The 26,572-nt window shown below is 38.9% G+C and overlaps 1 protein-coding gene across 5 annotated transcripts in view; it reads left to right on the top strand.

Moving 5' to 3' along the window:
* Window positions 1–26,572, top strand: part of MYLK (myosin light chain kinase) — a 196,917-nt gene that overhangs the window by 10,366 nt on the left and 159,979 nt on the right. The window contains exon 1 of one of the 5 annotated variants that reach the window (XM_064435023.1): window positions 12,194–12,298. The exons of the other annotated variants lie outside the window; for them this stretch is intronic. Coding sequence (XP_064291093.1) covers window positions 12,271–12,298 — 28 coding nt within the window. The 5' untranslated portion in view covers window positions 12,194–12,270. Of the gene's footprint in view, window positions 1–12,193; window positions 12,299–26,572 lie in introns of those variants that run through there. 5 annotated transcript variants of the gene reach the window in all.

The raw sequence follows: 26,572 nt of genomic DNA, 5'->3' as shown, positions 1-26,572 counted from the left end.
CAGTTTTTGGATTGTCTTTTAGCCCTTTTAATTTCCTGCTTACATTTTACTTGCCATGTTTTATGGGTTCCCCTGTCTTTACTTAAGCAATCCATTTTCTAAGAGCTGACCTATGCCCTGCAATACTCTCCTAACTCTCCCTGTGTCTTCCTGCTTTTTGAACTGCTCCTTTTGAGTGTCCTCTTTTTTTTTTTTCACATCCTTCACATTCAATTTCTTAAAATTAAATAACTGTACATAGGTTTTGTTTGATGACCCTTTCATCAGAGCTGTTCTTTGTGTTACTTAACCAGCAGCCTTTATAGTTTTCTCTGGTTTGGATGGTCCCTGTACTTAGAAGTGTCTTTTCCACTGGAGAGCTGTATATGGATCTAGAAAAATGACATTATATCATCCTTTTCTTTTGCACAGGGGCTAGTACTGAATATTTCTAAACATCCTTATGTGTTCTTGGTGTACAGCACCTGTTAATATTGTAATACTCTGTGGAAGCCATCTATCAAAACTGAAGGGCACAAGCTTTGTATGAAACTGTCTGCTGCTAATGGAGCTGGATATGTTATTACCTTTTGCATGCATACAGTATGTGCAGTGGTGATGAAAACTTTGTACTTCTGAAATCCTGAACTAAATTATTTATAAAATTCAAAACCTACGCGCTTGAAACATCCAACAGGAAGATAGCCCTGCTTTTCCAGTTTTGCAGAGATGAAAGAAAACCTGAAGGAGAACTCTCTGTGGTTATATGAGAAGTCTCTGTGGACATGTTTACAAGAGCTCAAGTGTGTTTATATTCATTCCTGTGCAATTACTGGAGGATTGTCCTTATTCCATAAAACATGTGTATACATTTGAAGGAGCAGTACAGGTGTTTACTCTCTACAGATGCACTTTGAAGGACTGCTTGTGCAGATGCAATCCAGCATTGAAACAGAATACACAAACAAATTATTGGTGTTTAATAGTGCTTGGCTAGTTGAAGCTAATATTAATCAACAATACCTGGGTAGGTGAATAAATGTAGCTACTGTCTTCTTTTTGCCCTGACCACAGGATTAAATTATTTGTGGGTTTTTTAATTTTTTTTTTTTTTTTTACCACTGAGGCACACCCTGTCCCCTGCTGAATGCAGAATGCCTCGCATTCTGTAAATGGAAACACCTAAATTTGCAGAGTTCATCTGTTTGAGCCTTTATTTAACCTGTGAGTGCTGGACCAATCTTGCTTCAAATCTAGCTATGTGTCTGTGCTTTGTTGTTGAAACTCTTGGATTCAAGCCTGCTAGATTTCTTCCAGGACCAGAAAGCTGTTGGAAATGTATATGCTGTCTCTGGGTGATGACTTTACTGATGAATTGCAGGAGTTCCCCATCCTATGATGAGCTAAATAACGAAGCAGGGTTCTATATTTCTATAGTTACTGCAAAAAAAATGAAAGTGAAATTGTCCAGAGCAATTTCTTCATCAAAGCTGACTGAAATAACATCTGTGGTGAAAACCTGTGCCTCATCACTTCATTGTGACACATGCAAGGGAAGTGATGTTAAGTGAAGCAGTTGCTTGTCATGGAGAGGAACTGATCTTCATGATACAGTAGACTTCTTACAGTTCTGTATTTGACTAACCCATTCTCTTGAGTGATTTCTTATTAAGTGAAGTTTCTGTGGCTGTCAGGATCTTTTGTGGTCCTTGACTTCTGTGGAGGGCTTTAGCTGTGGCATTGTTCTCACTGCCAGGCTTCAGAAGGATTTTCATTGTTGTCTAGAGACCATCTTCTTCTTTGCTATTGGATTGGCAGGTTTATGTAGCTACTGCAGCCAGACTTCACTTGTTTGATATTTAGGTATCAATTATTTCATCAGGATAATAATTCATTGCTTTCAATTAATTTTTTAACATTCCTTAATTTGGATTATTTGCAGGATCTCTACTAGAATGTTTAATGAGTGGTATGGTCATATACATAGTCCATAATACTTTCATCACTAGGTTTCAAAACACTTTACAAAGGAGTGTCAGAGAGAAAGGAATTTGAAAGGACTTCTCTAAAACCTGAAAAAAATGTAAGAAAGATGAATCTTCTGTTTTTATGTCTGAATGCAAAGTTTTCTTATTTTAACTAAAATCAGTTTAGGAGTTTATTGAATAAAATTTGTGTGTGAACATATTTGCATTACCTTTAATCCAGACTTAGCCTAGATTTAGCTTAATGTACCAGAAAAAAATCCAAAACCAAAACAAAAAAAAGTCACTTAGAAATGCAAATGGACCCATGAGAGTGTTTAGGCATTATCAAATATTTAAACTCTTAGCTTGAAACTGCATGCTTCACATGCAGAATTTCTGGAGCTCACTGGAGAATCTTTTGGGGGTGAATTTTTTAGCCTAATTCGCTATGAGTCTCCAATGTATGATTCTTTTCCCCCCCTACTTGAAATTTAATATCAGTGCTATTGGTTCAGCTGGATTAATTAGCTCAAAAATATGTGCTTAGTTAAGTGGCAAGCCAAAATTATCATTTCTTCCAAAATGAGAGATTCAACTTCTGAAACTGTTTTCACATTTACTCTGATGACTTATTATCCATACCTGTTCTACTCTGTGTGCTGATCAAGAAGACTCTTAGGTGCTTATAAAGTAGACATGAAGCTACTACAAGCAACTTTTGGGAGTTTGTAGCCTGAAAAATTAACCCTTTATACTTATTACATGGATTCCCTGTACCTTGCCCCTTCCAGACAGCAGTTATTCACTTTCTTCTTCAAATGGGATCAATTGAATGTGGTTTGTAGGAAAACTGCCCTGCAAAGTTCCTTGTAGGAGAAGAAGAAATACTTCTGGAAACAGAGCAACAGCAAAAAAAAAAGCTTGCTAGAAAAATGAAAAGTTTTGAACTGTCTCACAAATATTGAATCTCAACTTGTGAAAACAAAACCTGAGTTGAGGTCCAGTATCAGAATTTGATACTGTTATTTTGAATAGCTCTGGTTAACTTAAACCCAGAACAAGGATTGACTGCTCCCTTTTGTATGCTGGAGTTACACAGCACAGCAATTAACTGGGAGTTATATTGTGCCAGCTTGCTGTGCAAACACTGAGGAAAGCCTTGTCACTGCCTCTAAAGAGTTTTGTCCAAGATGATGAACAGCTGCTTACTTCTAATGCAGTGATATATCTACAGATAGGTAGATAGATATGTATATAATTTTTCTAATGGGGAGCTGTACTGAACTGATAAAACTGAGTATTTGTGACATGTTTGTTTCTTTAATCTTGGGATTTACTGTGCTTCTGCTTTTACTCTGCTGCTTTTCAAAAGTGTGTGTCCTTTCATTCATCTTGTACTATATCCAATGGTGTTGTTAAAACAGATATCTCAGAAAGTTCATGTGAAATTTTTTCTCATTTGAGAAAGATAGGTGACCACAATCTCATGTAACACCTTTTTTTTTGTATTACTATTTTTTTCCTCTTGAGTTGTTTCCTTTCTTCATACTGTAGAAGAAAAGCATTTTCAGTTTTAGATTTCTGCAGCTTCAGTTTCCAGCCCCTGGGTTTTGGTATGTCTCTGAGATAACTTTAGCATCTGGTACTGCTGGGTTTCCTCTGTAGGTACTGCTCTGTGTGATAAGAAAGCTTGTAACCCTCTTAAACTGAACTTCGTATGGCTATAATATGCATATATGTATATATTTATATTTTTAATCTATTTTTTCCAGTCTCCAAATCATTGTCATGCCCCATTTAATTCTCTCCAGACTTTTGCAATGTCCTTTTAAGGACAGGAGTGAGGTGGAAGACATTTTCCATTATGTGCTTGTACGTCAAACTGAGAGGCCTTGCTGGAGCTTCGAAGTTCTCCAGAATGGTAAATTTAAACCAAACACTGGGGAACAAAATGCTAATGCTGTGTGCTTTTTAAAGAAAAAAGGAGGGGAAGATCTAACTAGGCCCTAGGGATCCATCTTCACTGTGCCTTATTACCACAGCTTTATCCTTTCCAGTTCCTAAAGATGCTGTCAGTATTGAACTCTAATGACCTGATTAATGCATTGGAGGGATGCCTATAGACTGTGGTATTGATATTATTTCCAGATGGCTTCCTGGCAGGCAAATTGGCAACAAGATGCCATCTTTGTGGTGATGAGGAGGAAGAGTGTGGATTTTTTTACTTTTTATTTTAATGGAGCCTGTCTCAGCAAATAAATACCAGTCATTGGGTCAGTTGGTCTGAAAAACAGTAGCCTTGTGGTAAGCTGAATTCTGTAGATTTATTGGAGTCTATAGAGTAATACAGGAAAAGGATATGATATCTATATTGCTTGCAGAGACTTGAGAGCCCTGTAATACCTGCTCCTCCTTCAGTCAGCAGGGAGCTGTCTTTTGAAGCTGCATGTATCCTGTGCATGTGAAATCTCTGGGATAATCCCAGCTGTGTTTCTTGGGGCAAATACTGGATTTCACAGGATTTAATTCAGAGAATTGAGTTCAAGCAATGAAGCAGGCAGCAGCTGTTAAAAATTCCTGAAACACCACTGCTTAGAATTATTTTCCTGCATTTTGTGTTTTAACCAGGCAGCACTGATCAGGCTCAATATCAATGAGAGAGTTAAATTGAATTACTGACAATATGCAGTTGGTCAGACTGAATGAGCTGCCCCTTTGTGACAGCAGTGTAGTGTCCTACCCACTTTTCTGACCCACAAAGAAATTTCTTCTTTTTAGTGGCAGTGTTTTGTGTGCACGATGGCCACATGTACAGCTGGTTCCATTTAACCCATGAGACTGAAATGTGAAGTAGCTTCTTATTTTTATTGTTAAAGCAAAGATTAACCTCTAATCTCCTTTTTCTTACATGGGGATTTCTTCCATACATCAGTATATAAAATGCAGACTTGTGCAGAAGAGTCTCTCAGCTGGGAGGCTTGGAGTGTCACAGTGAATCTACCTTTGGATTTGAGTCCTCTCAGTCTTAGAAAAATGTTACAGTTCCCTAAGGGAAAAGAGATGGATTCAATAAACTGAAAGTTTGCTTATTTTTGGTGGGATTTGCAAGCAGTTCAAATGTCTGGAAGAGCTGTTGCCTGTGCAAGCAGTATTGTCCATTTGTTTTGTGCATCACAGCTTATATAGAAATTTCCCTGAACTTTTTCTTCCACCTTTGTCGCATTTCTGTTTCACACACATAAATGCCTGATACTGGCTATGGACGTGCCAGAGCACAATTTTCTTCTTTCTTACCTGTGATCTCTTTTAATGTCAGAAGAGATTAAGGTGGAATGAGATATGTTTTGATGACTTCAAGACACATGACCCCAGTGGTTTGCACACAAAGTGCTTTATTGGAGGTGGATGCTGTAGCTCTAAACTGTTATTGCACACACTTTGACATTCAGCTTAGGGAGAGCATTTTGCTGTTGAACATCTTGGGCTAGAAGAGAAGAAGATAAACTAGATAAACTGCTATAGGAATAAACGCCTTGGCCAGAGTTTCAGGCCTTAATAACAGTTTTTGCTGTGAGGAAGCTCTGAAATTGCAGTGATTCTGAGCCAGGCCATGCTATAAATCTGAGATGTTGGAGACAACTTGCTCATAATGTTCTCTGAAATTTTTTTAGAGACAATGTGGTTCCTATTGCAGTATGCCTCCTCATTCGAAGAGGACCTGCAGCTGATTCTACTACTGCTGACATCAACAATGCTGCAAACCCTGTTTTTTCTCTTAATCAGCAAATATTTTTTCTCCTAGACCGTGAAGCAGTGTTTTCTTTGTAGAAATGGGCTTCTGCACCCTACTTCTAGGCTGGTAGGGTGCAGAGTAGCAAGGAGAGCCTCGTGGTTTTGGCTAAGTTCCATTTTTGTACTTAATTTAAATTCAGTTTGTGACCTGTCCTTCATCAGCTACACTCCTGAGTTCTACGTTGCTTGTTTTTAGAGCCAGATCAGCAAAAACACCATAGAAGTTTGAAATTATGGATACAAGACACAACATGAGAAAGCCAACTCCTTCTGCCATAGCTCTAAACCAGCTAAATCCCTAACGTATCATTTGTGTCTTGTTTATATCTGGCCAAATGTTTCCATGCCATAATGGCAACTGCCTGGTGATCAGTTTCTAGTGGAAGGATCAGTAAAGCTTTCTTTGGGAAATCTTTTGAGGAAAACCAGTGTTCATTTCACCACTTAAATTGTCTTTCAAAGACCCGCAGTAGCCTGAAAAGTACAGAAGCAACCCAAGTCTTGCTCTAGTTTGGATTAAAAAATGGAATTAATGTGGACAGAAAATGCATATCAGTGACACTAGCTATAGTTTCTTCTATAGGAGAATAAATTGGGTTCATTGCTGTGGATGTTTGAGGGGCCAGGAAATGTCTTGGCTTGGTCCATCTAAACCAAGGAAATCTGAAGTAGAGATTTATGTTCCCAGTGTAATTCTTAAAGTTGTGGGCAGGGAGGGAGAAGAGGAAATGTATTCAGTGGTATGAGGCTAAAGGCAGATTGCCCAGATCTGCCCTCAGAAATGTAAGCACAACTTACATTCAGTAGTTTCAGAGAGAACTGCACGAAATAATGGGAGGATAATGTGGTACACAGAAGTATCCAACTCCTGCAGTACCCTTGCAGTGAATGAGACCCAGGTGGGCCTGTCCAGCCTTATTTACAATGGCTGTGCCTTACAACCTCTTTCAAAGTCTGACAATTGGGTGAAATATGAGTTCTTTATTTAGAGGGATTCTGCTCTCTGCTATATTGGAAGTGTTCTGCTTTCTCACCTGAGTATGTTACTGTTCATTTTACACCTGTGACTGTAATGCCTCTGGTTATCCTATTCTCTCAGTACTCAGAATTATTTTAGCATTTTTCTGTTTGGTTTTAGTGGTTTGATATTAGATAACAATGGCTATCAAGAGTGGGGCTCAAAAGAGGGATGTTTACCATGAGAAACAAAATGGACCTGGAGGTTATGTACACATGGAAGTTAACCCAATTAAGATTGCAAAGATGCAGCTTTTGGTGTGGGACTGTTGCTCTCCAGAAGCACCACTGACTTCTCACTGTGCTTCTCTGCTGTCTGGGCAGGAGGAGGTGGGAGCACTGATTATGTTATGCCCATGATCCCTGGAAATACCTTGATTTTACCCAGTGAAAAGTGAACTGTGCCAAAAAGTTAAAGTAGCACAATTCTTCCTAGTTCCTCACTTTATATCTCAGCTTTTAAATTCCTGGAAATCAGCACTGTGTTTAATCCTCTCCTTGGCCATACCTTAAACTTATTCCTCAGTAAAGCAAAATTAGCTGTACAAAATATTACTTAAAGTTCATTACTGTGATTTGTCATTTTTTCCACCTCTCAAAAGCTTTTAGGTGGTATGTTATGAAGAGAGTAAAGACAATGATTACTCATCTACAATATCAACACATGAGAGTATCTGCAGTTTTCTATGAGGTTCCTAAAAGTTATTTCCATTTGAAATGGAGTCCAGTGGGTATGGCCTGTGAATTGTGCTGTCCTGCTTCCACCAGAGAGCTTGCTCAATTAAAGCCTAGAAATAATGCAGTTAAATTTATAAAGGGGAATGTTTGAGGTGTGTGCTTTCTTCCAGTTTCACCTTCTAGTAAAACCTCATCGCACACACAGTTGCTTTGTCCCAGTGGAAGCCACAAGGAAGCTTTGAAGCTCATTTCCATAGTTGGTGGTAATTGCCTCTATGTTTTTACCAGTCCCCTGGAGAACTGTGAGAGCCACAGCATGTCTTAGGCTACTGTGTTGCTCTATCTTCTGCTTTCTTAGCCAGCCCAGAGTACCTAAGGTGATGAAAGACTAAAATAAAATTCTTTTATAACTCTCATTCATCTCTGCGCTGAAGTTTTGTGCAAACTGATAAAATTCCATCTCTCCTCACACTAGACAGTATCAGAAAATCCCTTAAAATGTCTCTTGGAGCTTCACTTTAAATTACAGTTATGGGCCATATTAAAAAACTCAATGTGTCTCCTGTCTATTTAGGTGGAGAACTATAGTATGAATTTCAGTTATTACTGCAGGGGCACTTGCAGGATTAACATTTGCTTGGTTTGGAGAAGAATTGCCTGTGCACCAGATTTGGATGCAGTGAGGTCAAAGCCAGATTTGCCTTCTTTCATTTGCATAATGTAACATTGACGCTTCCCAGCGCCCCTCCTGGTCTCTGTTCCCCAAAAGTATTCTAATATTTGGAATTTGTAAACACAGGATTTTGGATTCCATATGCATCTGGAATTGATAAACTGTTGGTATTACAGAGATGTAACCCTTTATACCTCTAACCTAGGAATGCTCTAGAGAGAACTCATAGGCGCATCTGATGTAGTTGCAGGCAGATTCTAAGCAGCTAAAACCAAAATGAAAAAGTTGCCTTTGAATGAGTGGAATTTTCATTGAAAACTATGTATCCTGGGGGGCAGGAGGGGGGGATAAAACCAGTAGAATCAGTTTGGCAATAAATGCAGCCATAATATTTTTGAACCAATAACTGAAGAGGTGTGAGTCAAATAAAGCCTGTCAGATGGCATTAGTGGGAGAGGGAACCTTTTGGAAGAGACACGATAGTGAAGGCACAAAAAAACCCCACCAAGCAAAAACCTCACCCCTAACAGAATCTTGGATTAGTTGAGGTTCAGTGAATGGCTTTGTTAAAAACACAAGAAAAGAATTTAAATAGAGAAGGCCTGATAAGGTGCAGGGCATCAGAGATGTGTTTCCATAGTGACAATGTTCAAACAGAGGCCTAGAGGGACATGAATACCATTGCAGATGAACTCCATAGAAGACATCCATCTGCCAGTAGGGATACTCCTGTTGATTATCTGGGGCTTTTCCGTATTTGTTAGATTTGGGGTAAAGGTGGTGAGGGGAAAACAAGGCTTAGACAAACTATTGACTTGACAGACTACTGCTTCCTTCCATGTCCTGATTGATTTCTGCATTTTGTGGCATGTAATCTCCACATATTTTTACTTTTGTAGATTTACTGTCATAACTGTTAAAAATTGCATTCAAATGTTTAGAGAAAAGGAATAGACACCTCTACCCCTACTTGCCTAGTGAAGTAAACACCACTTTACACCAGTGTGGGATTAAAGCAGGCATGTTCCTTTATGTCTTTGTTTATTGTGCTTTGGTAAATAGGTGCACTAATCTAAGTGAGCTCCTTGTGAGGGTAACGTGTATTTCATGTTTTGTGTTGCTCACTCTCCTGATCAGCTGGTACCCACTGGGAAATTCACTAAGCGTCAGCATCACCTTGTTTTCCTAATTGATGATTTTCCCTTTGAAAAGGAAGGTCAAGCTCTGGCTAGAAAAGATCTGTTTAATGTAACAAATATTGTGGTGTTTGAGTTCTTCCTTCCGTTTTTCTTCTCAAAATTGCTATATTGCAAATTTTTCTTAGTTAAGCATTCTCTGCAAATAAGCACAAACGCCCTAAGCTATAGCTGTATAGAACATATTTTAAAAGTATACCAGTCATGTCTGTCTAAGCACAATACATTTTCTTGAAAAACCCCACCATCTTTGACTAAAAATGCAGCAGTTCATGGACTTGAACTTTTTTAGTATGGGCTGAATAAACAACCTAGTAAAAGAAATTTATGTACAAAAATGGTAGGAAAAACTTTTTGTGGCTCTTCAGCAGCTTGGCTTCACTGCCTAAAAGACAGAGGCAGTATGGAAGTGCTGATTTTTATGAGAATGGCCAGGTTAAGACAAATCTCAGTCAGACATGAGCAGCTTCATACTTTGGATGGATCCGCTCATGCTTATCATTGCCATGACAATTCTGAAAGTGTTTGAGACCATATGGAGTCATTGGAGTTGCATCTAGTCTGGATCTGGTCATTAACCTGTTTCCATCCAAGAGCACAAATAGATTGAATTGGGAATGTTGAGCACTCTTGACCTTAAGAGTTAGGGAGAATTGCCTAGGGAGGAGTTTTGGCTTTAGTGAGGTAAATGAATTAAATTTTTCCCCAAAATCAGTTAGTTGACCCAAAATTTTACCTTTTAAAGTAACTTGAATGCATATTGCAAAATACTAACTTTCTGTATGTTGATTCAATAGCTGCTTTATGAAGACACATCCCAAAGGTACTCAGAAGCAGAGGGAAGAAAAGCAAATAACAGTGAAAGTGCAGTGTCTTGGCATGAACACACTAACTTTACACATACTATTCTAGTTAGACTGTGTGTTTGTTTTGGTTAAGGAGAAAGGCTAATACAGACGTCCTGTAATGGCATAGATTTGAATATATAACTTAGACTATGATGACATTAGACTTGGAAAAGAATTCATTAAAAATGAATATTTTTGCAGGAACTAATTATGTTTTGTAATGAAATCCATTTTTACGTATTCCGTGGGGTGTTTTTTCTCTCGATCATAGCCCCTCTGAGTGCCAACAGAGCAGATAATACTCATTAAATTCTTCCCCTTTTCACTCCTACATTAAAGGGGAGAAAAAAGTTTACATTGAAATTTCTTATTTCCTGGGAGGAATTGAGAGCTGTGAATCACAGACACCAGGGCAAACATTATTTCTCTTCAAATAGCATGGAAGAAAATGTCACTTTTAACTAAACTCTACTTTTAATGAAAAAATATTATTTTACTCTGCTATTGTATTTAATTCAAAATTCTGTAAATAAGCAGGAAACTGAAAATTTAACTCTTCAGTTTCACTATTTCCTTTTCAAAGATTTTATTGCTAAGTGTATCCTACTCTAGTGGTCGATTTACAAAGATTTCATATTTAGTTTTGCTACTGAGCTGTCAGTCAAATCACAGCCTGCAATTACTTGAAAGGGAACTACAACTGTGGAACACCCAAGCTTTTCTCAGTAGTGGCAGATGCAAAAATGAGGGGCAGTTGACCAGGTTGCAGCTTGAGTGGTTCCTGTTGAAGCTTATGAGTGTAGTGCAGCTGTGAAATTTGTTGCCCAGAAATGGCAGAAATGGAAGTTCTGCTTCAAGCAAGATTTTGGGTTAGGGATGTGTAGAGACCCTTTCCAGCTAACACTTCCTGGGACTCAGCCATTATGTTCCCTGCTTATTGGTTTTCCTTCTTTCATCCTCATCCCTGAGTAAGGGAAAGCCCTTTTGCAGCATCTCACAAAACTGGTGAACTCTGTGCACCTGTTCATTGAGTCATAGAATGGTTTGGGTGAGAAGGGCCCTGAAAAGTCATTTCATTCCAAACCCCCTGCCAGGGCCAGGCACAGCTTCTACAGGACCAGGTTGCTCAAAACTCCAGTTATCAGTTTATAAATGTGGACAGCTCATTTATTGGAAAGTTTCTGAAGCAGTTTCTGTCATTCCAATTCTGCACTGTTCTGGATCTCAGCAAGTAATGGCACATTTTGATCATATGTCATATGTGGGGACTTTTTTCTGATGTGACAAACAATCTTTCTGTTCATGGAAATGATATTGTCTTACCTCTCTTATTCTCCTCAATAAAGAGTTTCAGGAATTCAACCTAGACTATATTATTAAGACACCATTTAGAGAGGGACCTTTGAAAAGTTGCATCTTGGAAGAAAGGAAGATACTCAAACTACAGGTTATGGTCCTTTTGAATGTAATGTGATTTTATTTTCAGTCCTAATCCAGATCCCTCTGCGCTTGGGTGAATGCTAGAGTTATTAAAAAGGGAAGGGTAAGACTATGGGACAGGAAGGAGGAGGTGAATGTTGTCATTGGTAACTGCTGATACTTAGAGTGTGGATCCAAGGTCCCTCAGGACTGAAGATCAGAAATGTGTTTGTGTTGCTTTATAAGCACTAACAACAGGCACAGCTAAGGGGTTTGCACTTAGAAACACAAAGGTCCCATCCTGTTAGAAGTAAAACATGAGGAACTCCGTCCTGGAAAGATGAAGTACCTTAAAAAGGTCACTGTAGTTACTACCCCTTTTCACTGATAGTGGCACAACTCATGTATTCTGAGTCCAGGGCATTACTGCCAAGTCATGCTTTTCTTTCCCTAATGATTTCCAACAGTCTGGTCAACAAAACAGAGAGCTGGTTACCAGGGAGCCGGCAGAGCCCGTGCCTGTGCGATGGAGCGAGCGCGTGTGTGGATTTGCTGCGTAGGATAAAACCATAGTGCTGCCCTCCAAAAGCCTCTAGAAGTATTTTTCTCTCACTTGCTGTCCAGGCAAACAGCATTCCACCTGTGGATTTGGTACCTCAGAAGTTTCCTGAGCCAGTTGCTGTTTTGGAACCTGCTGTTGCATGTGCAGAACCCGGAAGCTCTCAGTGGGTGAGCAAAAAGCAATCTTTTCCAAGCACCCTTTGAAGTATATTTGGTTTTTAGGGGTGGATTAAAACTGGTCAATTTCTCTGAGTTAACACTGAAGAACTAGGGAATTAGAAGCTTTCTTCTACTTCCAAAGGAATCTATATTAATTTTGCTTGTTCTGGTTGCTCAAAATGAGAAAATTATTAGAAGTCCTGTTGCAAGCATAAAAGGCAGCAAATGATCTTGTAAAGCAAGTGTCCCACTCTAAAACCTGGCAGCAATAGGTTTTTTTTTCCTTTGTGTGAGATTTATATTTATGTTCTCCCCTCCTGTCTGTAGTCTCCCCTTTAAGTAATATTGAAAATGTTGGTGCCAAAAAAAAGCTGGATGAAATATTGATAAATGTGGGAATCGCTTAGAACAGAGGCAAATTAGAATACAGCTGGTTTTCATCTTTTCTGTTAACTTGGGAGGTGTGTGTGTGTGAAGCATTGAGGCTACTGGTTTATATCCATATATCATGCTCTTGGAGAAGGGGGAAAAACAAGTACCAAGATTGAGAATTGAGCACACAGCTTTTCTTGAGGCTTCTCTTAATTATAGATCAACTTATAAGAAATGGAGGGGATTTTTTTTGGTGGCTTTTTGTTCCTCTGTATGTCAAATACCTCTGAGTGCTAGGGGATGATATGAGAGTAGTTCAAGGTAGGTTTTATTCCCAAACCAACTTTGGAAAACTTTATGGAATTGGAGTGAATGTTCACCTATATGTACAGCATTGCTGAGATGTGGTGCTGAGAATTGTGTCTGGCTTAATTCTAGACATATTATCAGAAAGTATTGTAGTAATAAATACAACTAGGGATTTGAGAACCTGCATGCAATATGTTAATGAAGCATGCAATTTAAATTCTTATGTAGAGCGAGGGGGTTTGGCATTGCTGTGGATAGCTCTTTCAAACTGTCAGTTCCGGGGAGGGCCAATAAGAAAGTTCAGAATAAATCAGAAACAATTATTCTGGTATTTTTATGACTTGTATCTGCAGCTCCGATTATAACTCAGAAAAGCTTGATAGAATTGAGGATTCAGAGATGTGCAGAAACTCCCGAGGTATGGAATGACAGCCATAGGACCAGAGGGTAAAGTAGGACTCTCCAGTTAGAGAAAAAAATCTTGGTTGGAGGCCAAGGGTGTCATAAAACTAGAAATTACTTGGAGAGGGTAAACAAGGAATAATTAGACATAGCTTCATTTGAATAAAGGGAGAAGTCAGTCAAACTCAGACAACAAGCTTCAAACAAATAGTCTTATATCAATATTTTGAATTTTTTTTTCTTTTAATACAAGCATGTGCAGTTGATTGTGGAACTCACTAAAATAAAAATGTCAAGAAGGCCAAACTGGGTTCAGGAAGAGGTTAAATTAATAGAGGTTAAACTCAGGGACTATGAAACGTGATGGTCTGACTTCTTAAGTCCATAAACTGCTGACTGCCAAAAGCCAGGAGGGTGTATTTGGGAAAGAATTGCTGTGAGCTTACTCTGGCTTTGTGTTCTTTCCCAAGGCAAGTGCTACTGATGGTCACTAGAGATATGATATGCATAAGAATGAGACATTGGGGCATTTTTGTGGCTTGCTTTCCAACATCTCTGGCTGTCTGACTTCATTTACAGACAATGATAGTTTGGTAACGTTGCACTTAATGATCAAACTACATCCTCTAATTTATTCTCTACTCCTTTCTTTATACATCAAGGCTCTCAGTAGCTCTGTCTGCCAGAACCTCATCCAGGGATTTCTCAGTTACCCATTCGGTGTGGCTCCATCAATTTAATTAGAACGACTTCTTTGTGAGATGCTGATCCCAATTCTGTTTTATCTCTTCTGTAGCATCTATACATTCACTTCCATTCCACTTGCTGTTGCTTTAATAATCTTGGAAGCCTTTTCCATTTCTGTTTATTGAAGTTATTTACTGTTGTTATCCAGGTACTTTAGCTGTTGCTTCCCTAATTGGAACCTATGCTTCTCTCCAGCTAAGCTTTCTGGCTGTCCACTTCGGGTTCTAAATACTCCTCCCCTGTAATAATGGGTGGGGGGAATTTCCTGCTTTTGTCGTGGAAGGGATGGAAGTGTGGTGCTCTGTTTCATGTTTGTGAATTTGAAGGAAGTGATACTGTAAGCTCTTAGTTCTGTAAAGCTCCCTTGACTAGTGACAGACAATTGTATTTCACACGGGCAAAATGCCTTTGAGATGTGGTTGTTCTGGAGTTTAAATCCGTAACTGCCAGGAGGGAATTCCAGATCAATGCCAGTGTCCCATTAGTGGTGTGTGAGCCGGTGTGGTGAAGCTGCAGGGCCATGCAGGTTTGTTAACCTCTGCAGTGATGTGCTTAGAAAGTGTGTATTTTTTTTGCTACTGTCCCAGAGACTGGGAGTGGGAACTTGGAAGTTTCCCACTGCAGTCAATAGGAAACCAGCAAGTGCTTAAGAATGAGAATTGCTTTGCTTTCTGGGATCTGGCCCACTGCCTGTTTTTGTGGTTTGTGTCATAGTCCAGCTTTCACACTCCTCTGGGGGTGCAGAGGTGACAGCTTTCCTCGCTGGCCATGCACATTAAAATACAGCTCACATATGGTGTAAATGTATGCAACCCTAAGCAAGCCATTAGGGAGTAGAGAAAATGTTTGTGCCATCCTAAGAAGGCTTTCTTCTTGTAAAATGCTGTCCTGATGAAAATTGTAGGTAAACACAGGACTTTCAAACTAGTGAGACAGATTTCCCCTTCAAAATAACTGGGTAAAATTTGGGGACTGGACAGATACCACAGTTACACTCTATTTTCTATGAGTAAATTTCTAGCTTTGGGAGTTGTGGAGAGATATTTGAAAGAGAGCAGCAATTGCTGCAGCCACCTGAGTTGGCAGGCAGCCTGAAACAAGAAGCCTTGAGGTGCTGAATTCCTCTCGTTCATTCAATGGATGGCTAATTCCAGTGGCACTGATACAGCTTTAAAGGTGAGCATTAACTGTTCACTGTGCATCACAGCAGCTAGAAAAATAGAAGAGTGTGTAATGAGGGTGAGAATTGTTGTGTAACAGCTCAGGGTGAGCTCAGCATTGGCTTCTGAGCCAATCTGTGCAGCCCCAGTCTGCTCAGTCAAACATTAGCTAGTGATGAGCAGCAGCAAAAAATGGGAAGTATGAAGTGAGTGAAAAATAGGAGAAAGAGACCTTTGTCATAACATTTCATTTTTGCCTGCAGGAGGTCTCATGCTCACCAAATTATTTTTCATCCTTGGCAAGCACAAAGGTTTTGTTTACTTGGTGGGTTCAGGTTGTTACCTGTCTGGTCTGCTGGAGAGACTGCATACACTTCCTATCTGGTAAAGAGAAGTTTGAGATAGGGATGTACCTGTGGTATTTTGTTACTGACAAAAGTAAAGAATCATTTCTATACTTCATTTGGAGTATAACTTTAATTTGAGAGGGACTGTGTAACCTGACTCAGGAGTAATTGGCATTCACATTAAAGATGGCTTTGTGCTCATCTGAGTTTGAAAACATTTGCATTGTTTATTAAAATAAACCATTAATGAAGTTAATTAAATAATAAAATTATTTTAACATTATTAATTAGCTAGTAAAATAAAGTTTATTAAAATAAATTATTCTGAGATGCTGAGATGCATCTAAAAATCTCCTTTCTCTTTTTCTGTATCAAACATGGCTTAATTCCTCTAATTACAGATTGATATTTTTTGAATTGCTGTTATGTTAAAGGATTTCAGTGTCCTAATTTGAGACTGTTGGTCTCCAAGTTCTTAAGTCTGGAATGAGGTCAAGTGATATGAAAGTAGATGAGGAAAGTCATAAAGCTTTGTAAGGTATTCAGCATAGTTATTTTATCCACAAAGAAGAGCTCTAGGACGAACATGCAGGTCAGTTCTGTAGAAGCAAGGATAGACAGACATTGGAAACTGTCAACAACATGGAAATATTAATTCAAATATTTATAAATGGTTATAGCAAAATCCTCTTAGGCTGTCTCCTCCCTCCTTTTACAAAAGCTTCTTGACAGCAGATTGTCCTTGTCCAAATCTATTGGACATTAATGATAAGGTAGATTTTTTCCAAGAGACCTGGAAGATCAAAGAGCAGATCTAGCCCAGAATACATCTGCTGGACATCATGAATTCTGATCAGTGGGCCTTCAGCAGGTCTCCAATTACCTTCGGAAGTTTGAAGCACTCCTGGGTCCATTATTCTGGGTGTCCACTGCCAAGCACTGCCTTTCTGGATTGTTCTAGAGGTTTTTCCGTCCCAAGGGGTCTGTTAATACAAAATCTACCTCTTGGTTAGAAACTCAAACCCACAGTGAATCCAGGCAGTGCAGCTTTCATGTGCACATGTAAAACTATGTCAAGATCACTTTAAAATCTGCCTAGTTTTGTACTCTGCCTTGAGTCATTCTTTTCCCCTGGGGTATCACATATACTTTCCAAATAAAGGGGCCAAATGCTGTGAAACTTATTGGAAACATTTACAATTTTTGACCTGTTCTATGTTCTACTTGTTCTTGTTTTTCTTAGACTTTCTACAATTGATAATTCCCTTCAGTCTGTCCCATGTTCTTCTAATCAGTTCCTGCCTAGATCTCTTTCCATTTGGCTGTTCTTGCAGACTTCTGATCTTGTTGCCACATTTTCATGGCTTGTGTTATAATTTTTTTAAAGGGTGACCAGTCTTTCCCAAACTTTCCATATTCCAGTGTCTGAAACGGAGAGCTGCCCAGCCCCATAAGCTGATGCAGTGTCTGCTACTGCTCTATCAGATCCTGCTGATCTTGCAGAGCTAAATCTGTGCATCCCACCTCAGAGATGGCTGCACTCCAGGGCTGGGTGTAACAAGTCATATGTAAAACTACAATACCTGGAAAGCAGTTTGGGACAGAAAGAACACATGAATGTGTCAGATATTAATGCTAGTGTTCCTGGAGGCCTCGCTGTCCCTCAGTAAAACAGGTCCAGATATTGGCTTTGTTTCTCTGTGGCTGAATTCATCCAAGAGCATTCCTATCCAACTTCTTAAGTGGCTTGAAAACATTGAAATGAATTGCTTTAAACACTAATAAGTAATTTCTATTACTGAGAAGGGTGTATTCACTGCCAGCATGGTACTGGTGCTGAAAGTGGATTACATTAGCCTTTTGTTTGAAATCAATTGAGTTTACAACTCCACTTCAAAGCCTTTAGAGTTTTAAAATAGAGCCAGCAGAAACTGTTTAACAAGTCAATGCTGCCCTGTGATTTTCATTGTTCTAGCTTTAGTTGTGAGAGGGAAAGACTTCATTTTCCTCTACTTTCACTTCACCCAGGGAGTGTGGTGCAGTACAATAAGCAGCCCATTCAGCTTTGCCTCACCACTGTGTGCTGGGCTTTACCTAGGCACAGATGCCTCCCTTCACATGGCACTGCAATTCCTCCTGCACAGTTTGAGTGTGTTCTCGCTTTAAAGATTGATTTATGATTAGATTGCACTGTCCATTTTGGATTGTTGCACTTTTCAAAACTTCAGTTATGATGAGGAATCCTTTAAAAGGAATTTATGGAAGAGGGGAGCCCTACAGACTTCACACATTAACTTCTTATTTCTTTTGTATAAAGGGCAGCACATTCTTTCAGTGACCCAGGGAAAAGAACAAGGGTTTAAAGCATGGATGATACCCTAACCTTTCAAATGCATTGATTTTTCAGAGACTCTGTGTGTTACTGTGAATCTAACAAACCAGGAAGCTATATTTAAACATCAACTATTTCTGACACGGGGGAAGCGTTTTCCTCAAAACGAGGGCTTCTCTTTAACCCTCACACAATGAAGAGGCTTCTGTCAATATAAAGAGACGGGGGAGCAGAGAGGGAGGGGGTGAGTACCATTGTTACACCAAAAGTTTGTCTTTACTTTCTCATTTGTGGCTTAAGCAGTGGGAAAGCTGAAGCAAGGTGCATTTTACCCTAGTGAAAGGCTACATCAGTATTGGTCTGCTTTTTGAACCTTCCTTGATCTGTGTTGCTCCAGCTCAGGAGAAAAACTTCTGTATTTCTCAAGGTCCACTGATTTGGAAGATGTTGAGATGAAACCAAGTCTGTGGAAATAAAAATCATTCCTTTTTAGGACTAAGTATGATTTGTAGTTTGAGGAGAAAGTCTAGGGACTGAGTTATGCAGTCTGTCAAAAATGTGACAGGTAATGAAGAGCAGCATGCAGTTTTGAGCCTGAGGTGTGTTGAGCACGAGGCAGGTGTTTTGAGCCTGAGGTGTGTTGAGCACCCCAGACAGTTCTGGATTCTCCCCACCTCTTTCCCTTGAGGACAGGAGAAAGGAGAGACACAGACTCTTACTACTGAAAGAGCTTTTAAATGCATTGAGATGCTTCCCATGCATGAAGTCAGATGAAGGCTGAGGTACACAGGTGCCCTGTGTATGATTGCAGTAGAGTCTGGAGCAGAGTCTTTCACAGACCCTGAACACCTGTGTGCTCCTGGATCCCCACTCCTTTGGGGTAAGGTAAGGCTAGTTTTACACTTCTTTTCTTTGATTAGAAATTACCTCCTTCACACTATCCTGAATTAAATTAGCTCTGAAAGAAGTACTGTTTTCTAAAACAGTTTTACCAGAGTTGTTTCTCACTCCACCTCATTAACATCCTGTCTTCTTCAGAGGAAGAAAAAGATACTTTGGTTGTCATGTTCTTACACGTGGTTTCTGTGGCATGTAACAAAGACATGTAACAGCTCTGCCTAGCTGCCAGGAAGGTAGAAGAAAATAGAATCAAAGTTAGAGTAGTCTGGCAGCATAGAGTGCTGAAGTTTTGAACAGCCCCATGGCATTTGCTGCTCAGGGCTTCCTTGTTCATGTAGCAAATGCACAAAATATTAGTGATGGAGCCAAACAGACCTCCATGCGTGTGGAAGTGGTACTATGGATAAAGCAGGGTCTCCCTTTGTAACTGTTGTTTTTGTAAAGCTTGCATACAAATCTATTTAATCTCAATTTCACAGTAGTAGCAAAGTCAACGGACTTTAAATACCAAGTGAATAAAGGTGGACTTGGAATTTTTACTCTGTTCTAGGGATATGTAGAATTGATGATAAGACTGGAGATTGTGAGCAAAGGATATTTATTTTTGCTTTTTCCTGAAGACTTGTGCAAGGGAGCAAGTGGGGAGTGGGGTATCTAGTAAACCCAGGCCTCGTGCTTAGATCTTAGAAAAACATGCTAATATCACAAAATGGCTTTGAATGAACAATAACTGATGTTTACAGATAGTTTATTCTGTTGGAGTACAATTTGCATTCTAACACAAGCTCTTCATTATAATCACTGGCTTCCCTGTGCTGGTACAGAAAACACATCAGTGTCTTACGCTGCCAAGGACTGTGGTTTTTCAGAAGGAAGAAAAAGGCTTAATGCTATTTGTTCAACCCAGCCAGAGATCTACTGTTTATAATCTGAAATATCATAAAATGTGTTTTCAATTACCTTGTGCATATTTTTAAAGAATTAAATTTCCATCAAAGGATTTTGTGAGCTGTTTGATCTCACTGTGTCTAAAGAGGCCAATCTGACTGGAGATAGTTCTGTCTGAGCACATACAGCACAGTTGTAACAAATGTGCCCTTTGAGTGTCTGTGACTTTAAGAGAAATCAGGCAGTTTATTAGTGAGAGAAGAGGATGGTGGGGGTCTAATTTCCAGTGTTAGCTGTAAAATAAGTACTTAAAGGCTGGGTGTGCAGAGGGACTATGATTCTTTGTGTTATATGACTGACTTAAGCTTTTGTTTTCTTTTGTGTTAATCTGGATATAGTATTCCATTTTCCAGGCATCTTTAAGTGTGAGACACAGCCCTAACCTATTGTGAGAGAAACAAAAATGAAACAAAAATGTAGCATTTTTGTTGTACTGAAAAAAGACTGCTTGTGATGAAACTGTGCTCAGCTCTGTAAAAGCACACAGATCCTTTGCACTGAATAAACTACAAATAAAAAGAAGAAAAAGTGAAAAATTATAGATTTATCTAGAAATAGTGTCAGCTCTTCCATTTCCTATTAGCTGATTGTTCTGCCTGCTAAACCAAGTTGTTTTTTCATTGTCAGACTTTAAACAGTGTAATGATGGAATTCAAATTTCTGCTGCTCTTGCATGGAAACTGTGTTCCCTAAACTAGAAAAACAAGGTAGAATATTGGGAACCCACAGTTTTGCCTTCTGTGCTGATACATCTTATGCAAAGAAACACCTGGAAAAATTAGCTTAGGTCTCAAGAGTGATAATTAGTCCAGTGGATTAACGGGTTCTTGTTACTATTTTAGCTTTGAACTGGCCTGGATGTGTCTGTAGAATACTGTACTGCCCTAATGAGGCTTATGTGAGGTGTAAGAACACCTTTCCTGTGCTGGTTAAGTAGCTGGTATGTCTCTTTCATCAGTACAGCTATTTGGAAATAATTCACCCAGTCAAGCATGTGTCACAGCTTTTGATCTTCTTTTCCACCACGCTTTATTTCTGGGGAAGTCTGACATGAAAGCAGAGTTTTTCTACATATCTTTCTTCTTCCTGCCACTTACTGGTCACCTTAAATCCAGGTCATGTTTGGGCTCCACTGAAGATTAAGTAGCTCTTAATATTGCTCTTCCTATGCACCAATTTTTAGTTGTCTTAGAAAGCTGTTATCTGTCTGCATTTAAGTAACTAATGAAAATACTACAGCAAAAAAACTAAATTAGATTGAGAACACAATTATATAGGTGAGGTGGCTTTTTATCCACCTTGCTGGCATTGTAATTGTTCCTTAGGAAATCAGTGTGATATCACCAATAGATGTCAGGTGCAAAATAAGCAGCAGTAGGTAAAGGTTTGAAAAGACAAAGAGCCTTTCCTTGCAGGTGTCATCCATACTGAGGAGGAAGGAGAAAGCCAGACAGTCTGTACAGCAGCAGCACAGTTGTATCTAAACAGAAAGGGACCTGTTTTTCCAAGGCTTCCAGCTAGTGATAGTAGAGGCAGTAATGAGATACAGGACTTCTTTCCATCTTACTCTGCCAATTCAGCTCCAGCAGAGATGCCAAATAAGTTTCCATTTAGGAGTTTTGCAGTAGAAAACAGCTTTAGTAAAATCCTTTCTCCTTTTTCCCAATGCAATAGTCTTTCCCATTTTGTGATATTTGCTACCTGTCTGACTGTCAGCAGATGAAGCAATGGAAGATTTGTATGAATGATGTGTGGAAAATCCCTAACTCATTTACTTGCCTTTTCTTAGTATTTCTGGAAGAGAAAATAGCGGCATCTCTAGGGATGGTTTTTCTATCAATGGTGCCTTCACTAATGGGATTAGCAGGCTAAAGGCTCCAAATAAATCCATCACTGGCATCAGTTGCATCAGAGGTGATGTTCATCTATTAATACATCAGTATAAACACAGTGTTTGTTTCCAAGAGTCACTGGAAATGGATCAAATTCAATACTTATTTTTATCCACATCGTGTTTCGAATCAGCGTTTCAATACAGCACATACAAACCCATGACTGCCTCCTGACCTTTGTGTCTCCCGAAATCTTACGGGAAATTCCCTCCTTTCAGAACTCTGACTGCAGCACACCATGTTCTGATTCCAGGTGAGTGCTGAATTCCAAGGACTTGTTGACAGAATATGAGCCTCAGTGGGGCAGAGAATTGGGGATTTTTTTCTTTCTTTCTTAGTTTTTATATTTGATTTTTAACAGTAATGTAGGGAGTGCATATGTGCAGTTCTGGATCTTATTGCAAGACAGACTCATGTTTGGTAACAGTCACTTGATAGATCATGTATAGGGGAGTGGAATGTGGGTGACATAGATGGGATGTTACATCTGAGAAAGCACCTTTGGCAATGTTTTGGGGAAATATTTTGGGGAAATGGTTTGATAAACAAGAAAATATGGTTTGGTTTTGTGATGCTGTAGGTAAGAGATCCGATTAAACCCTAATGGACATGTAGAGAAGTGAAGGAAAGGTGAAGGAGAAGAGAGGTGGGGATGTTACAGTTTTGTACCACAATGGAGATAGTGGCACACTTAGCATATCTACTTCTTGTAGATACAATTCACAGAGGCTGGACTTGGAAATTATTCAGGAAAGAGAGAAAATGATGATGCATTGTCTGGAATGATGCTGTGAAGACAGAAACTAAAGCTCAGTCCTTTTAATATTTAAAACAGTTAAGAACATGAGTCTGATTATAATTTTACCTACCTGGACAGACAGTTACTGATGGTAGAATTAGACACAGAGGCTGGAATCCAAAGGAGATTTTAATTTTCAGTAGAACTGAGATGCCAAAATGTTCAACAGCCTTAAAATGTAATATGCCTTTAGAGACATCTCAGGATAACTGGAATGTATGACTAGGTATGTCTTGGAAAAACTGGAGTAGCCAGCAAGCCTTAGAACACAGGACAAGGACAAACCTTTCAAGCTTTAATCCCAGTTCTGCAATTTTTGAGAATGTACTTTGATCAAAAATGTTTTAAGTGAGGACAAGTGTGTGTGTGTCTGCCCAGGTCATGCCCAAGTGTGAGATTGGTGTAGAATCAGCAAGGAAAGCTTGGGGAAGTGTTGGTTTGCTGTGCAAAACAAAGAATCTCAAGAAAGTTTCAAAGGGTGATTTGGGTTATTTTGTCCACTGTAATGGTGACCTTTAGAAACAACCATAGTAATTTGACTGAAGAGAGCCACAAAGAGCAGCTGGGTAGTATTACTGTAGGTGTGTCAAGCCACAGGAAGGACTGCAGTCTCCTTCTGTCAGGGTAAGGGAAAACTGGCAATCTTTTAAAATGCCTCACTTCTCAGCTCATACTCAAACTGAAACACAAAAGAGGAATAAACTGTCTTTATCCTCAGTCTGGCTGAGTTGTCAGCTACTGATAATGAAAACATATATGGTGTTGCACAAGGAGAATAACTTATTTAGTGTTTGAAATCTTTTAAGGAGAGTTGCCACAGGTAAGCCTAAATAACATTTAATTATTAATGTGTAGATCTGAGTTTGAGATAAAAAGCTGAAAAGCAATCAGGTTTTAGTAATCAAAATTACCAAGAGGAACAGCCCAGTATTTCCACTCCTGAGTGAAAAATTGTCCTGTGCAAATGCTTTTCATGTGAACACATTATTTTTTTCAAGTAATCTCAAAAGATTAATGAGACTGTTTATGCCAAAGTCAACAAATCACCCTGGGTGAAACCTGTAAACAGTGTCTTACTTGTTTTGGTTGTAAAAAGCCTTGGTTTCACTCAGACCCAAAGAAATTGAATAGTGTGCTGATTGGCACAGTGGAGATGCATTTAGGCTTATAGATTGCAGAGAGGAATATATGTGCAAGAAGGGTGCACTGGAGTTCTTGGAGAGTCTAGGGAAGAGATCATCTTTAGAGAGGTGGCAAATTCTTTTCTGTGGATGCTGTCACTTTCTGCTCCTCATTCTTCTTGTGGACTTTTTGTATGTCTCTTGGAAATATCCAGAGGCAAGGAATAGTACAGCATGTTTTTAAACTAGATTTTTTTTTTTTTTGCTAGACACCTCTCAGAGTAAAAGTATTTGTAGTTACTCAAAATCTTATGGGGACCAGGAGGGGTTCAGGTTTGTTTCTGTACTAGCAATGGCGCATATTTTTCCCAGATTAATTAACATATTTGATTAATTCAAATCCCAATTAAAGGGAAATTCACTATATTTTATGTGCTTGGGCTTTCCTTTCCAGCCCGGTCCCCCTCCAAATACCCTTTCAGCGCAGGCTCCCTGTAAGAGACTACATTAAGGGAACTATAACTCTTCAGAAACTCTGTAACTCTTCAGAAAACTGATGCAAGTCATTGTAATCCTTCCATTTCCCTCTCATGAATGTCTGCTTCTCAAGTGGATTTAGAAATCCCCAAAGAATTTCAGATAAACAGGATTATATTATGTATATAAGCACATACTCAATGAAAGGAGAAGCAATGAACCATTACAAGCATTAAATATGAAAAACATGAAAATTCTAGATGAAAAGAGTTTTGGAAATTAGAGTCATCAGCTTTAAAACTACTGATGTCTGATGTTCTTTTCCTTTCTTTTGTGATTAAAAATGGAATCTGGTGTAGCCTTCTTCTGGTTAAATATCTGTCAGTGGTTACATTTTCAGTTATTGCATTTTCCACTGTTCATGGGTGCCTGGACCTCTAAATAACATTTATATAAAACTCTTGAAGGCAGTAGCTCCATCCCTGTAAATTCATTAATTCTGTACAATTTGGATCTTGAATCCTTTAAAGGGCTGTGAATTAAGCTTGTGATGAGTTTCCATTTTTGCTGTTATTGGGTGATGTCATTGCAGGCATAAAGAAAGAATATGAATAGAGATGGAGCAGCCAAAATTCATGAAAGCAGAAGGTGTTAATTATTTTTTCTTTGATTAGAGGTTCATTCCAGAGAAATAAGTAAATTTTTCCAGCATTTAAAAACATTAGGTTTTTATTTAGGGTTTGTTTTTGTTTTTCCCAAGTTTTGACAATAGTGAGAGGTTAGGAGCTGACAAAAACTGGTCATAGGCAGGTATTGCTTAATCCATTTTCTCTTCTTGCTCATGCTGTAATAATTTCATTGCAGAGCTGGTCTCTTGATCCACGTGTGATAAAATGCAGATATTTTGATCCTCCATCAGTGGTAAAATCCTGATTTCTTTGTAGCTTCATGTGTCTGGTTTTCATTGCAGTGATAAATATTAATTTTCAACAAGAAACAAAATAGCAATTGTACTGAGTAAAAGCAAGTCAAGATAGCTCCTGGAATTCAGAAGGAACTCAGTAGTTCAAGTTACATATCTCCTTTTCTGTCCCTACTGAGTAAAAACATAGGATGTGCCAAGAACAGGCAATATCTGACCTGCAAAGGAGGTGCTTTGGTGCTGGGCTGTCAACAGTGGCTTAATTGTATCTTTCTTTTTCCTGCATGTTTTATTCCCCTCTTATTTTCATCTTTATTCCTGACATGGGGAGGGTTAGAGGGATACAGAAGTGTTTGTCACCTCTCCATTGTCTCATGTGCACATTAGGGGAGGAAGGTTAAAGGTGTAGTCTGGTGCTGACACCTCCAGCTCAACCACCGCAAGGTGCCAGCACTGCCCACTGCCAGAAGACTTTGAGTCTTTAATGAAGAAAATACCCCAGTTTCCAGAATGTTAATTCAGTACCCTTATTAGAGCAAAGTTCACCTGGCTGTTTTTAGGGTGTTGTTAGATGTTATTTTTTCTTTTGGTATCCTTTCCCAGTGAATGAGATTTTTCATGTACTTATTCTGTAGCAGCTGATTGATATGCAGCCCTAACTAGGGTCTCTAGAGGAATCAATCCAGTTTAGAAAGCTGGCTTGAGCCTGGAAGTTTGTTTGGATGGAAAATTAATATTATGAAGTTGATTTTGATTGTTTTCCTTTAAAACAGTGGAAGACATTCTTATGTGCTGCCTTTCCATATTGATTTGTGCTAGCAAAATCTGTAAAATAAATTATATATATGTATGTGTTCCTGGCTTTAATACTCATTACTTGAATGCTCTGCACTTGGTTCAGCTCAAGAGAAGCTCCACTATGTATGTCATGGATAATTCTCTTCTCAATGGCATCAGAGTGAAAGAGCACACTACAGAAACCAGATGATAGTAGAAGATGCACTAGTGGGAAAACTGCTTGTCGTGAGAAGCACAAATCCACCCCTCATTTTGGATTTCTTACTCAGTTTCCCTTAGAGAAAGGTTTGGGTTTTTGAGCAAATTACTCTCTGATACTACATATGTAGTAGTACAAGCACGTTGTCTGTTTTCTTTATAGATGAGTAAGTTTGTCTCCAAAGTATTTTGAAAACACTTGAATCTTCTTCTGGTTAAATATTTTTTGATTGTTGAGTCTCTGGTGTAATGGTGAGCATATGGCCAAAATTATGGTGTCCTTTGTTGCTAGAAAACATGTTTCCTTCTTAAACATAACTCATAAAGTGACCAGTGAGAGTAGAAAATTAAATGGAAAGAGACAAAAGGTAAACCCAAATAAAGGATTCTGTAAACAATTTGGGTTGGAGAGTTCAAGTTAACAGATGTCTTTCTGCAAGAGGCATTTTGAAGGGTGTATTTTTCCTAAGGCTTTAACTAACAACAGATTTGCCTGATTATTTATTATATTTATTTGTAAACAATGCAAACCAGTGTCACCCTGTGGATGAACTGAGTA

This window comes from Passer domesticus, chromosome 10 (assembly GCF_036417665.1).
Source record: "Passer domesticus isolate bPasDom1 chromosome 10, bPasDom1.hap1, whole genome shotgun sequence".
Taxonomy (NCBI): domain Eukaryota; kingdom Metazoa; phylum Chordata; class Aves; order Passeriformes; family Passeridae; genus Passer; species Passer domesticus.
Note: the sequence above shows the minus strand (reverse complement) of the source record. Positions and strands in the feature narration are given on the sequence as shown.